We start from the raw sequence: 13,737 nt of genomic DNA, 5'->3' as shown, positions 1-13,737 counted from the left end.
CATATGCATGCCCCGCCCCGTTTTCCTATATACCACGCCCCTTTCCAGACACGCAGTGCCTCCATCTGCATGCCCCGCCCCTTTCTCCATGCACAGCACCTTACCTGCATGCCCCACACGCCCCGCCCCTTTCCCCCTACACAGTCCCTCATCTGCATGCCCCGCCCCTTCCATGCACGCCCGGCTTCTCTTCTGCCTGCCCCGCCCCTTTTCCCCACACGTCCCCGCCCCTCCTTCGCGTCCCCGCCTCTTTCTCGTTCAGCCCCGCCCTCCTCCTTCCCGTCACCGCACGCGCCACCGCACGCGCAGGCGCCGCACGGGCCGTTTCCGCTTCCGCCCCGACGTGCCGTCGCCGTCAGGGCCCGCCGCTGACCGGGCCGGGGCCTACCGGGGCCGCGCCGCGCGCGCCGGTGAGGGACGGGGGGGCCCGGGGGGGCCCGGGGGGGCGGCGGGCGCCTGGGGGGGGCGGCGGGAGGGAGAGGACGCGGCCGGGGGAACGGCGGTACCGGGGAGGCCGCGCCTGAGGCGGCCCCGTGACCGGGCGCCGGCCCCGCCGCCGCGGAGCGCTTCGCCGCCGTCGTTCCGCCGCACCGGGAGCGGGGAGCGGCCGGCGGGGGCAGCGCGGGTCCCTCCGGGCCGCACGAAGCCGCCGCCCCCGGTAGTGGCGGGAAGCGGGAGGTGTCCGGGCCCCGCCGGTACCGGCCGCGGGGGCCGCCGGCGATCCCCGGCACCGGCTTCGGCGCGGGAAGGCGCGTCCTTGTCATGGGGCACCCGCGGGCGCCTCGCCGGGAATTCCGACCTCAGGCGGGCGAGTTTGAGGCAACGAACCCAAAATCTTTTCTTTTTCTCTCTAAAAGAAGCAGTTCGTCCCCGGACAGCGCCGCGGGAGCACCGGGCGCGGGGCCCCGCCGCTCCGGGGAGCAGCGTAGCGCAGACGGTTAGTGCCTAAATACGTGTATATATATAATACAAGCCCCGCCGTAGGCGGTGTTTCCTCCCGGGTGCCTCGCTGCGCGCCAGGAGCCCCCACGGGCCGAGCTCCGGGTCCCTCCAGACGCCGAACGGCGTCAGCTCTCCTGGTGTTCTGAGGGAAAACACCGTTAAATGTGTCACATATTATCCCTAGTACGGTAATACAGAAGTTTAAGATTAATCTAGAGTTTAAAAGAAGCGCTAATTACCAAAGTTCTGTATTTAATACCACGCCTGCACGGAGCTGTTGATGTGTCAGCGCAGTAATTAACGATTTCCACTCACCTTTGACCTCTGGCTTTGTTCCGGAGCATCAATATATTGCAAAGGTAGAACTTAGAGGTGAAATTCTGTAATAATAAATGTCCTTCGGGCTGGATTTGATGCTACTTTTTAATAAATCTCTTGAGAAATCGTCTGTGAAAAGCAAAAGACGGCGAAGGTTTGGAGGGTTTTGGCCGCGGAGAGGTAAGAGCTCGCCACGGGCCCCCTCATCGCCATTTTAAAGCTGTCGATTTATATGTCTTGGCTCCCAAATCGAGTAATGCTTCGTTAGGGCTAACGCCCAGGCTCTTAATCCTCAATTTCAGGAACGATAACGGTATTTGATGGGATTTCTGTTAAAATAAACTCACGTTAACGTCGAGGCTTTTTCCTGTGGGGAAGAAAGGCTGAGGTCAAACATATTTCCTTAAGAAGATTTTCTCCTGTTTCCAGATAAAGGAGACTTGGTTTCCAAATCAGATTAGGGAGCCCGGGCGCGTAATTAAACGTTCTCGCGTCTGCAGGCCGTGCCCGACACGGCGTGAGAACCGCTAACGATCACCGGTGAGTTGTTTTTGCTGTGAAAATGGGAAAAATATGTGAAATTTTGGCTTTGCCAGCGGCAGCCGTGGGTTTAAACAGCGGAGGCAGCCGGGCACGTGCTGAGTTTTGAAGTATGGGCGAAGCGGCGCGTGTGAGGGTCTTCTGTGTCTGCCCGAAGCGTCGTTTAGCCGACGTTTAGTGAGGTGGGCTTGGGGTTGCTCTTCTGAAACTATCGAGCGTGGGTGTGCGGGTCTGGAGGTGCGGGTAACCGGCCTAGCAGCCGCGCAAAAGGACTGGGAGGAGTTCGGAGAGAAGCCAAGGCGTGGAGGGACGCCCCGAGATTTCCGATTTCCGTTGGCGGGCCCTGATGCTGCGTCTCGACTGCTCGGGTCGCGGGGCTCCTCGCTGCCGAGGCCCTTCCTGCGCACGCGGTTTGTCTAATTTCAGCTTGTGTTTTAAAAATAAGGGAGCAAAAGGCATCTCCGAGAGCTTTCACCGCTTGCTCAGGAAGGAGAAATCACCGAAGCAGCGAAAATCTGGTGCTTTATTTTACTAGCCTGTGGTTTTCTTGTCGTCTTTACAGGTACGAGCAACAGAATTCAATTCAGCTCCTGGCAAAGATGTCGCTCTCCAAAAGGGAACTGGATGAGCTGAAACCATGGATCGAGAAGACGGTGAAGCGAGTCCTGGGCTTCTCGGAGCCCACCGTGGTCACCGCAGCGCTGAACTGCGTCGGGAAGGGCATGGACAAAAAGAAAGCAGCCGGTACGTCCCGTGGGCTCCACCCCTGCCCCTGCGGCTCATCGTAGAGGCTGCCAGGCCCTTCAACAGAGAAAATAGGTGCACACAAAGCCTCAAATAGCCTTGAAACAGCCTCAAATCAGATTTAAACTCACTCCCTCTGTTCCCAGAAGCCTGACCTGACGCTGAGCTGCGTGGCAGGTTGGGGTGCTGTCGCCGCTGGCAGTGTCTAGGGGGGGAGGGGGGCAAACACCATCCTTGCAGGCATGAAATCGGGTCTGTGTTGAGTTAGTTTTATAAAACAAACAATCCCCCTCAAAGCTGGAAGCTCTCGAGCGTACGCGGGGGTGATTCTGACCCAGCCTCAGTGAGGCGGAGGTGAGTACCTACGCAAATCCACGCAGGCAGGTGAGACGCGATCAAAAGCCTTGGAATATGTTACAAAAACTGTTATAAAAATTTCCGTTAAAATGGAATTTAAGGCCTCTTTTTTTTTTTTTTCCCCCCTAAGGAAAAAAAAGGAGTTGAGAATGAGAATTTAACCCATTGAGGGGATTCTGACTATTAGAGCCCTAATTTTTTCTAGCCGAGGCCTGGACTGCCTTAACCCTTCCGAGTGTGATGCTCTGACAGCAGGATCCGCGGATCCCAGAGGCCTCGGCGCCCAGGCCGCAGGCCCCACCGCGTCAGCAGGGTTAAATCCACCTTTAAATAAGCGTTTTGCAGCTCCGCGGAAGCCTCTGCGAATTCTCTGTCCTCCTCCTCGCCCCGAGCGGCGAGTTCTTGCCATTTATGTGGCGACTTCTCTTTTCCAGACCACCTCAAGCCTTTTCTTGACGATTCCACCCTGCGATTTGTAGACAAGCTCTTTGAAGCGGTGGAGGAAGGCCGAAGCTCCAGGCACTCCAAATCCAACAGCGACCGGAACCGGAAGCGAGAGTTGAAGGTGATTATTGATTGCTTTTTGGTTTGGTTCTTTTTTTTTATTTTATTTTTCTCTGTCGTTGGTGGCCGTGGAGGCAGCACCGGTACTCTGCCACACTTTCCTCTTCCAGAGAGGTACATCTCGTACTGCTTAAAAGTTCAAGAGAAAAGACCCTTCTCCATGACGAAGTGTGTGAGCCTTTACCTTTCGGTTCTCTTTACCTTCAGACGAGGTAGCGCCACGCTGTCCTCGGTGGCGGCTGAGGTGGAAGCTTGGCCTTTTCACGTCTTTAACCATCCCTGCCAGGCTTGTGCAGCGGAATAACGTCACAAACGCGCCACCTCTCCCGTTTTTCTTCCGTGCTCTTCACCCTTGCGTTGGCGGGGCTGTGTTTTCGCCTGGGAGGCGGGGGTAGGTGCTCCCGGCGACATCCCCATTGCTCTTCCTTGCCCGGAGGCGCCGCATTTTGCTCTGCCAGCCGCCTCTCCCTGTCCGCGGGCGAGCGGGGCTCTGCGGTGGGTGATCTGGTGGGTTTCCATTCTCTTTTTTTTTCTTTTTTTTTTTCTTTCCCATCCGGAATCAACAGAGGGTGGTTTTTAACAAGCCCCGTCGTAGCACAAGGTTAATTACGGCAGGGATTTACCAGCTCTCTGGTGTTTCTCCCATCTAACGTTTGTCTGGGATGGTGGAAATCTCGTGCGTCCAAACCTGTTTTCACCTCCTTTCTTCTCTTGAAGACTTTACTCGCCATCTTCTGGAATTGCATTTTTTCCATCACTCGCATACCGGGTTTAAAAGGGGCTACTCTCCGCGCTGCTCCCTGCTTGCAAAGTAAGTTGCCTTTCGCTTTTTCCGAGGTTCCTATTTTACGGCAATCTGTTTCTCTGACAGTTCTAGTCGGCACTTAACCTCAGGTAGAATAACCCTGCTCGGGATTTGGATCTCTTCAGGTGTGTTGGGAGGCAGCTGCTGTCACTCCCTCATTTCTGTTAGAAACTTGCTTTTTCTCCCCCACTGTCTGGCTGAGGCTGTAACCGCTGCCGGAGAAGGGTCTCCTCCAGGCCTGGGTATGTTCACCGGCTCAGGAACGGTGCCTTCCGTCCCGCAGAGCCGGTACAGCCCGGGAGCAGCAGCGCAACCCAATTTACTGATCTGCAGAGGTTTGGGTTCACGTTTCCCAGCCCTCTGAGAGCGGCGGTAGCTTAAAAGGACTTCAGCCTTTCTTGGTCACAACAGAGGTGCCAAGAAGTGTCTTTCAAGTATTTCCATGCTGCGGTTCCACTTTTTAATTTGGATGTTGGGCTGGCACAGCCACGGGGCTGGTAGAAAAGCAAGGTTTCGGCCAGGCTGGTGGATCCTCGCTGCTCCCCTCGACCCTCTTGCTTTTGATCTCTTGGGGAGACGGAGAGATAGGGACGTCGTCAATCCCATCGCCGCTCGGGGCCTCGTGGTGGCAGGATTGCAGGCTGCAGCCTGGCGGGGTGACTCTTGCAGCCCCGCGGCACCGCTGAGGTGTGTGGATCCCGCCTTTCTTCACAAATTTAATTCGGGTTGTGCCCGCCTTCGGCCTGTCTTGTCCCCTCATCTTCCTCGTGGTCAGTGCGCTGCAGGACAGGGGGAAGGAGCAGCATCCCGTGGCAGAGGGGATCTTGCGCTGGCAGAGCGGAGCAGGGATGGGGCCGGAGTAGGCAATTCTTCTCCAGCGAAGCGTCCGCCGGGGTGTCTCGCGGGACCGCAGGTGGTTAACGGTGTTCTTGGCTTCCCGGCTAACCCAAAAGCAGGGCTGGGAAGCGGCAGAGCAGAACTATCCTCTCTTCTTGGCTCCTGGAGCGGGAACGGGCATCCCGCCTGCCAAATCATCAACCCTTTCTTGGGAATTACCTTTCTTGGAGGTCCTCCATCAAGATCTAGACATGTCCTGACCCTCCTGTAACATGAGATGGTTGTCAGATCACGGTCGTACTTGCGGACTGCCCACCCCCCACCAACCCAGTGCAGGTTTTAGGGTTGATTTTGTGCTCGCCCGCTTAGATCTTGTAGCAACGAGCAGTGGATTAATTCAGAATGCCGCTTACTGGTCACGTTAGCCGTCTTCGGCGCGCCGCCTGGCCTGCCTGCGCTCTCCTTGGTTAACTCTTGTGGGGTAGGTCGTTGCTTGGGAAGTTTCAGGAACTAAAACGTAACGGTTTACACACTTTATACTATGGGCAAGTCCTTTCTCTTGAACTTGTAGGTTTTCCAAGAAGTACCTGTGTCTGGATGAGGAAGTGTCCTTGTAGAATATGAACCGTTATAGTGAAGAAGGGATTGCAACTAACGCTTACAACCGGTGTGTATATTTTCTTTTCAAATAACACCTTGACACACACACACACACACACTACAGTAACACCAGTCGCACGGACAAATCCAGTTAGCCGTACCCAAAACAGGCGCTGACTAGACGAAATCCACAGCCGCAGTCTCACGAGCTGGGGCGTGCTTGAACAGAGCCCCCACGTCAAGCGCACCTCGCCTCTTGTTTTGTGACCCTCACGCTGCACGCGAGTCCGTCAGCGCGGTCGTTGTTCCGCCTGCTCTCCGAACCGCGCTTCTCCGGAGCGGCTCGGTTTGAGCGCAGCGTCTTTGGATCCGAGCTGGAATCGGCCGGGTTGGAGCGTGAGGCAATGCCGCGGGGGTCCCTGCCAGCCCCGGTTCTGGGGCTGCACCCTCCTTTTGGGGAGGACGTGGTAGGACAGCGTGGCTTCCTTCACCAAACCCTCTGAAGTTGGCGGAAGACATGAAAACCATTTTATCCCAGTTGGGTCAGCTTGTGGGCAGGCTTATTTTCCATCTCTCCGGGTAGCTGAGTGAGACCTTATATCTCCTCAGTGCCAAAAAAACCCCAACATTGACCACCTGAGAGAACCGTGGTGGCTTTTACACAGGCACATCCCTGTGATGTCTCCTGTCCTTCAAACTCTTGGATGGATCATCATTGGTGCTTCTCTGGTGAGGGACCAGGGCACAGGCTTCACGCGGGATTACCGGTACATCAGCCTGCGCGTGCCGCCCTGGAAACTCCGAACCGCAGCACGGTGCCGGATCTGATCCGCGCAGTGGTTTCTCATCTAAAAACAGTGGCTGCGAGGAGAACTCTTTTGGTTTTAACCACAGTTTTCTCTTTCTCTGCTTTTGCATTAGGATGTGTTTGGTGATGACTCTGAGGTTTCCAAGGAATCTTCCGGCGTCAAGAAGCGGCGCATACCGCGATTTGAGGAGGTTGAGGATGAGCCTGAGGTGATCCCAGGCCCGCCGTCAGAGAGCCCTGGGATGCTGACCAAGCTCCAGGTCAGTCTAACTCGGCTGTGCTACGTGAGCTCTGGCCCAGAACACAGGGCCCCGCAGCTGAGATCTTGAATCCCAGCGTGGTTTAGCATTTATCTTAACTCGTATCACAAGCTGAGCAAGCAAATGGCAAGTTGCTTTTGACTGTCCTTTGTTTGCTGTGGTCGTGGCCTGCGTTCGCTTCACAAGGCTCGCTGCCGCTTGTGCGTTAGGCTGACGATAACGGGAAGGCTTCGAGGGACACAAGTTTGGATGTTCACTTCCACTAAGCTGGAGAAAATGGTCTTGGTAGAGGGTGCCTGCCCTGGTAGCGTCCTCCTCTGCAGCTGGAGGTTGTTGGTTTAATCGGAGAGTGGTTTGATACAATTCTGTTCTCACTAAGGTGGCTTTGCATGCGTTTGCAGCTGTGAAAGGGTGCTGAGGACTCCTTCTGATAGAGGGAAGAAAAACTCACTGTCCAATTTTCTTTCCACAGATCAAACAGATGATGGAGGCAGCCACCCGGCAGATTGAAGAGAGGAAAAAGCAGCTCAGTTTCATCAGTCCTCCAACACCGCAGGTACGTACCGGAAGCAACGGGCAAACCCCGTGGTCGCCGTTTCAGCTACGACGTGTTGGTGTGCCAGAGCGGGCATGTGACAAAACTTCTTTCTCTGTCAACAGCCAAAAATTTCGTCTTCATCCCAATCGGAACGTCTCCCCATCGGCAACACAATCCAGCCCTCGCAGGCCGCGACGTTCATGAACGATGCCATTGAGAAGGCCAGGAAAGCTGCGGAGCTGCAGGCTCGAATCCAGGCTCAGCTGGCCTTGAAACCAGGGCTCATCGGCAACGCCAACATGGTGGGGCTGGCCAACCTGCACGCGATGGGCATCGCGCCGCCGTGAGTACCTGCCGTTTGCCGTGTAATCCTGACAGGATTCTCCAGTACTGTTGGTTTCCTTAGCAGTGGCCTTAAGGGCCGCTGAAGGAACAAATTTAATATTAAAGAGGCAAAAAGGAGGTTGCCCCTTCCTTGGGTAAGACTCCCAGCTTCCGCGCATGAGAATTGAGTCCTTTCTGGACTGGGATTTGAGGTTACGAGGGCTGGTTTGGTGCTTACCGTGGAAATAAGGCTGACGTTTCCTTCGAATTCAGGCCGCGCTCGTGTTTTAACACAATGTTTCTCGTCTTGCCGCCAGGAAAGTGGAGCTGAAGGATCAGACAAAGCCTACGCCTCTGATCTTGGATGAGCAAGGCCGAACTGTTGATGCGACTGGTAAAGAGATTGAGTTGACTCACCGCATGCCAACCCTAAAAGCAAACATCAGAGCTGTGAAGAGAGAGCAGTTCAAACAACAGCTTAAAGAAAAGCCCTCGGAAGATATGGAGTCGAACACTTACTTTGACCCCCGGGTCTCCATAACCCCAGCCCAGCGTCAGAAACGCACCTTTAAGTTCCATGAAAAAGGCAAATTTGAGAAAATTGCCCAGAGGTTGCGAACGAAGGTATTTGAGGTCTTGCCATGCTAACTGACAGCACGGAAGTGAGGGTTCGGTTCGGGATGGGAGTTGATTCTCCTCTCCTGGGAAGTGAAGGGATGCCGTGTTGGCTTTGACTTAGAAGCTTTTCAGTAAAGTCACATGAAACTTTTCTGTCAACGCCGTTCCTGTTGGGAAGGCAGGGATCCAAATTAGAACGTGTGTGTGGAAAGCGTTCTCTTACAGCTGTCTTCACCTGATGAAAGGCAAAATCTTTTGGAAAAAGATTGAAAATTTCCAAAGAGAATAGTTCGTTTTCTGGCCGAGTGCTCTTTCCCCAGAGGTGGTCACCTTAGAGGTGGAAATTCTGAAGGAGTCTTGGTAAAATGCCCAAGTTCCTGGGGAGAGAACAGCTTCATTAGACAGAAAAGCCCAGGGATACGATGCCTAGGGAGACTTTCCTTTGGGATCGCTCCATGCTCCTAGAAGGCTCAGTAGTAAGACCGGATTTTTGGAGAGTTTATGAGCTTCTGCAAAAGCACTCCACGGTCACGCACTGTGTTGTTTCTTCTGCGGCCTGCTTCAGATTGCTTTAAAAAACCCCACTAAATAATTCGGCAGGTGCATACATATTGTGCTTTTCCTGGAGGTTGTGCTGTCTTGGAATGACCTTTATGTGCCATTTTCCTCTCCTTGTTCTCAGGCTCAGCTAGAAAAACTGCAGGCAGAGATCTCTCAGGCTGCCAGGAAGACGGGGATACACACTTCCACCAAGTTGGCTCTTATTACCCCGAAGAAGGAGCTGAAAGAGGGGGAGATCCCGGAGATAGAGTGGTGGGACTCCTACATCATCCCTAACGGCCTCGACTTGTAAGTAGTTTCCTTGCTGGGTTTTGCATTCTGCCGCAGGAGGAAGCTCGGGGAGCTTCTCAGGGGTGACACGGTGGTTTGTTGAGTGCTTGGGTGAATCGGGCCAGATGTATGTGCTTGAGCTATTGAATTCCACCTCCCTCGTCTCCGAGATCCAGGTGGGCGCTAGGTTTGCTCCCAAAGTCTCTCTCGGGGCTGGTGGTAGGCAGCTGCGCATCTCCCTCGTCGCTGTTCCTCCAGCGACTGAGAAAGGTGACAGCCCTGGAGCTAGAGGGATCTTTTTGGCCCAAAAGTTGGTGGTGTGGTTCGGTTTTGGTGTTTTTTTCAAGCACGAGCGCGTGTTCTGTACAAGTTCTTCACGGCGGAGCTGTGGGAAGCCTGCCTCCTAGCCATGAAATGTGGGTGGGTATTCCACCAGGGGAGACACCTACGCGTTAGTACTATGTCACCGCGTGGCTCCTTCAGCACATCAAGCTCTGATCTGTGCTTCGGGTAGGGGTTTGTGCGTGTGACGTACCCGCCACGGCTGGCCCGAGGGAAGCGTTACTCTTTTTTGTTCTTTTTCTTTTCTCATGGTTTGTGTTTAAGGGAACGCAGGAATTCAGGCTGGGAGGTTTGCAATGACGCCCAACTCTCTCCTTTCTAGAAAAGGTGGAACGTCTTCAAAGAGAGATGAGTACTTTGGGATCACAAACCTCGTCGAGCACCCAGCGCAGCTCAACCCGCCAGGTACTGCCCCAGTTTTTGGTCAACCTTGCTATTAAATTAGACACCAAATACTCGGAGCAACTGGCGCTTGGTGGGGCAAAAGGGCACGCAAGCCCCGGCTTGTAGCGCTGCAGCCCAGTGTCTCTTGTTCCCGTGAGGAGCAGAAATTGTGCAAAGATAAGTCGGAAAGCTCTGCAAAGATAGCTGAAATTGGGAGGGAGAGTCTGTGCCCTGTTTTTGGAAACTTGATATAAGCCCTGTAGCGGTTACTAGTAGCTTGCGATGGCCTGCTCTCTGCTCGCCGGGGTAGCGGTGCGCACGCGAGCTCCTCATCTCCGGCAGGTTGGGTTTGACCTTCTTGCCCTGAAGAAAGGACATAAAATAACCACAGAGCATTTTACTTTTCAGTAAAACCAAAAAAATAGCCAAAACCCGTTTTCCTGGTTCCGTGTTTGGTGCAAACGGCGCTGCAGAGGTTGGGTTTGTGGATAAAGCGTGGATGTAACGGAGCGTGGTACGGGTGTAACGGTTGCAGGCAGTATTTTCTCTTATTTAAAAGCAGATTTATGATTATCTCACCTGGTTTCTCCTCCCAGTGGACAGTGACACACCAGTGACCCTGGGGGTTTATTTAACTAAGAAAGAGCAGAAGAAATTACGGCGACAGACTCGGAGAGAAGCCCAGAAGGAGCTGCAGGAGAAGGTCAGGCTGGGCCTGATGCCACCGCCAGAGCCCAAAGGTAAATGACGGCTGCAGCAGGCAGGCTGTGAGCAGAGCTGCGGGCTAACGCGGGCCCTCAGCCGTCAAACCAGCGGCTCAGGCCAAGCGTGGGGTGTTTTTGGGAATGCCGCAGGCAGCGCGGCCTCTGCGGGATTGCCCGGATCTGTGTGTTGGTGTGATCCGATACCGACCCGTTACAGTCGGTTTACGAGGCTGCAAACGTGCCTGGTGTTTCCGTGCTCTACCGTGTCGGCAAGCCGGGCTCCGGAAGGAGCCTCGCTCAGCTCCTCTCCCGTTTCCCTTGCAGTAAGAATTTCAAATTTGATGCGAGTACTGGGGACGGAAGCTGTTCAGGACCCAACAAAAGTCGAAGCTCACGTTAGAGCACAGATGGCGAAGAGACAGAAGTAGGTGGTTCGTTGTGCCTTTGGGGTTTTTTTGTCATTTTTAGATGGATTTAGCGCCGGTGCTGCCTTTGTAGAGAACGAAAGCCCTGAACTGATGCAGGAAAGCAGGAACAGTGTGATTTTTCTGCGTGTTGCTCTTGTAGCCTGCTTCAGCTGCCTTGAACGACCTCTGCGAGGCCTGGGGGGAGCTGGGGCTTGGAGATCGGCTCTTGCCACTGGAGGGTGGTCTCGTACCCTGTATTAAATGAGTTTCTTACTGCGATGATGATCACTATCGCACTTGTTACTAATGAATGTTTTCAGGGAAGTGACCGAGAATGAATCGGACTGGATGAAAAAAGCCCACGTGCTTCTAATTCAGGCAGGTGCAGGCAGAAATATGGGCAAGAATTGCAGCTGCTTTGGGATCTGTGGAACACGTTCTGTGCTTAGGAAGAGAAGGATCCGTTTCGATGCCATAACGGGTACGCCGTAGGCTGCGTTTTGCTTATCGCTTCGTCTCTCTTTGCATCCAGAGCTCACGAAGAAGCAAATGCTGCAAGAAAGCTCACGGCAGAACAGCGAAAAGCGAAGAAGGTTAAAAAGCTGAAAGAAGACGTCTCGCAGGGAGTTCACATAGCTGTGTACAGGTGAGCGCCGGGCTGGGCGCCCTCGGCGGATGCTTCGCCGTACGTCTCTTTCTTAATAAACCTGATAAATGCCCTATAGAAACGTGCTGATGGAGAGGAGCAACCTTCAGTAGGAGGACTGTGCACCCGCTCGTCGGGTTTTCATCAAGCGTGAAAGAATCCCAGCCTGTAGCAATTACGCTGTCCCAAAAGTCATGTCCATTAGCTCTGTTCTTAACTCATCCCATTGCAGCTGAGCATTAAAAATGCATCAGGTTTGGAGCATTTCAGCTGGGATTAAAGTTTCTGGTGAGGAGAGCCATTTCCCAGCTGTCAGAGCTAACCTGGTACGATAATATCCAGAAATTGGGAACCTTTCAAGATCTAAACGAAATGAGAATGGTGAGGGGACAGACACAGCCTCTCTGAGCGGTCCGATAACAAATGAAGGTGGGAATAAAGCCCCTGAGGAGCTGGAGGAGGAAATGCTGGGCCCAGTCAAGGCACTGCAGGAGCTCTTATGACTGGGGATAATAGTTCTGTTTTTTCCACAAAAGTGTTTTGTGTTTTTTTTTTTTAATCCTACCCGTAGGGTCAGAAACTTGAGCAACCCAGCAAAAAAATTCAAAATCGAGGCGAACGCTGGTCAGCTGTATTTAACAGGCGTGGTGGTTTTTACACAAAGATGTCAACGTGGTCGTGGGTAGAAGGAGGTGAGGACTTCTGAGGCAGGCTTTTGGTCACGGCATAGCGTTCAAAAGCTTCCCTCTAGCAAAAAAATTACTGGTGCAAATTGTTGACTGAGGGTTGTGGAAGGACAAGGAAGTAAGGAGGCTGTTTGAAAGTCCTTTAATTACGGTTCTAATGGGGTTAGCGCTGACTGCAGAGAGCACACTGTAATCCAGTTGGGAAACCCTTCAATGCTGAAGGGAAAAGCACTTGATTTGAATCCTTGATGCTCTGAGCAGATGGCTTAGAGCGAGGAAAGCCTCAGCTCTCAGTCTGGTGTGGTTCCTCATGGTTTGCGCAGCTCTAAGTGATTTTTGTGAGGTGTTGAAGAGCCTGTTTGGCAGCAGGAAATCCCGAGGTGGCTGAGAGCTGAGTGCTGTGCCAAAGGATGCGGGAAAGGCTCGGCCATCCTGGGGATATTAGTGCTGGGTCGGCCTGGCCGCGCTTTGCTTGCTGTGCCTGGTTGGCTGTGCATGATGGGGAGTTTGAGGGCGTCGTTTGGCTTCTGCTCTTTTTAGAACCTCCTAAAAACTGAAAGGAATTTTTGTGAACGCTGTCTTGATTCTCCCCAGGCCCGAAAGCACAGAAGAAATTCAAACGTCTTATGCTTCATCGAATAAAATGGGACGAGCAAACATCGAACACACAAAGGGAGAGGGTAAGTGTAATAGTGTGTGTGGAGGGGGTGGTGAAGCCGCTCTTCTTCTGCCTTTAGGACTAAAAATAGCTTGATTGGGTGTTTTGGTTTTTTTTTCCTTCAGATGATGAGGAGTCCGATGAGGAGTCCGTTAAGAAAACAAACAAATGCTCTCTGGTTTGGGAGGTGAGTGGTGGGCGTAGTTCAACACACGGGCGCTTAGGCTGGAGGGAAACAAGCCCCGTCTGACAGCAGCTGAGGCAGAACCGATGTTCCGAGGCATTGGATCAGACGCAAACCTGCTCCTCTGGCTCTTTCTGTAGCGTTTCTTGAGCTGGAGCAGGGCGAGGAGCCTCTCCCCCACACAGGACTCCCCTTAGTCACGTGTCAGCCTGAAAAAATGTTTATTCCCGGGTACCCCGAGTCATTGGGAGCCGTGTTTCCCATGACTTTCCCCCAGAGCTGGGTCGGAAAAGGTCCCTTTTCTCCTCCCCCAGGGCACAGCGAAGGACCGCAGCTTCGGAGAAATGAAATTTAAGCAGTGCCCCACGGAGAACATGGCACGGGAGCACTTTAAGAAGCACAGCGCTGAGCACTACTGGGATTTGGCCCTCAGCGAGTCCGTGCTGGAGTCCACAGACTGAGGCGAGGGGGCTGCTGCCCCCCTCCTCACACCACAACCCCACTGCCCCATCTCGGACGAGCCCCTTCCTCCCTTTGCTCTCCTCAGTGCAGCGATTAAAGACATATTTTTTAAAACAAATCACCGTTATGCTTGTTTTCGGGATAAAGGGACGTGGTGGCGGAGGCTGGCTGATGCTGG

General features: G+C 53.7%; 1 protein-coding gene across 1 annotated transcript; it reads left to right on the top strand.

Annotated features, from left to right (window-relative positions):
• Positions 1-274: 274 nt before the first annotated feature.
• On the top strand, positions 275-13,677 carry PRPF3 (pre-mRNA processing factor 3). The gene is given in 18 exon segments (XM_075075327.1): positions 275-410; positions 858-937; positions 2,363-2,544; positions 3,336-3,466; positions 6,629-6,775; positions 7,248-7,331; positions 7,436-7,656; positions 7,955-8,261; positions 8,938-9,104; positions 9,751-9,833; positions 10,409-10,552; positions 10,841-10,940; positions 11,456-11,569; positions 12,141-12,222; positions 12,224-12,251; positions 12,850-12,939; positions 13,039-13,100; positions 13,412-13,677. Coding segments are annotated over 16 exon segments (2,052 nt in total). The 5' UTR covers positions 275-410; positions 858-937; positions 2,363-2,399; the 3' UTR covers positions 13,559-13,677.
• Positions 13,678-13,737: the final 60 nt, after the last annotated feature.

Source organism: Phalacrocorax aristotelis, chromosome 25 (genome assembly GCF_949628215.1).
Source record: "Phalacrocorax aristotelis chromosome 25, bGulAri2.1, whole genome shotgun sequence".
NCBI classification, from domain to species: domain Eukaryota; kingdom Metazoa; phylum Chordata; class Aves; order Suliformes; family Phalacrocoracidae; genus Phalacrocorax; species Phalacrocorax aristotelis.
This window is presented reverse-complemented; position numbering and strand designations above follow the sequence as displayed.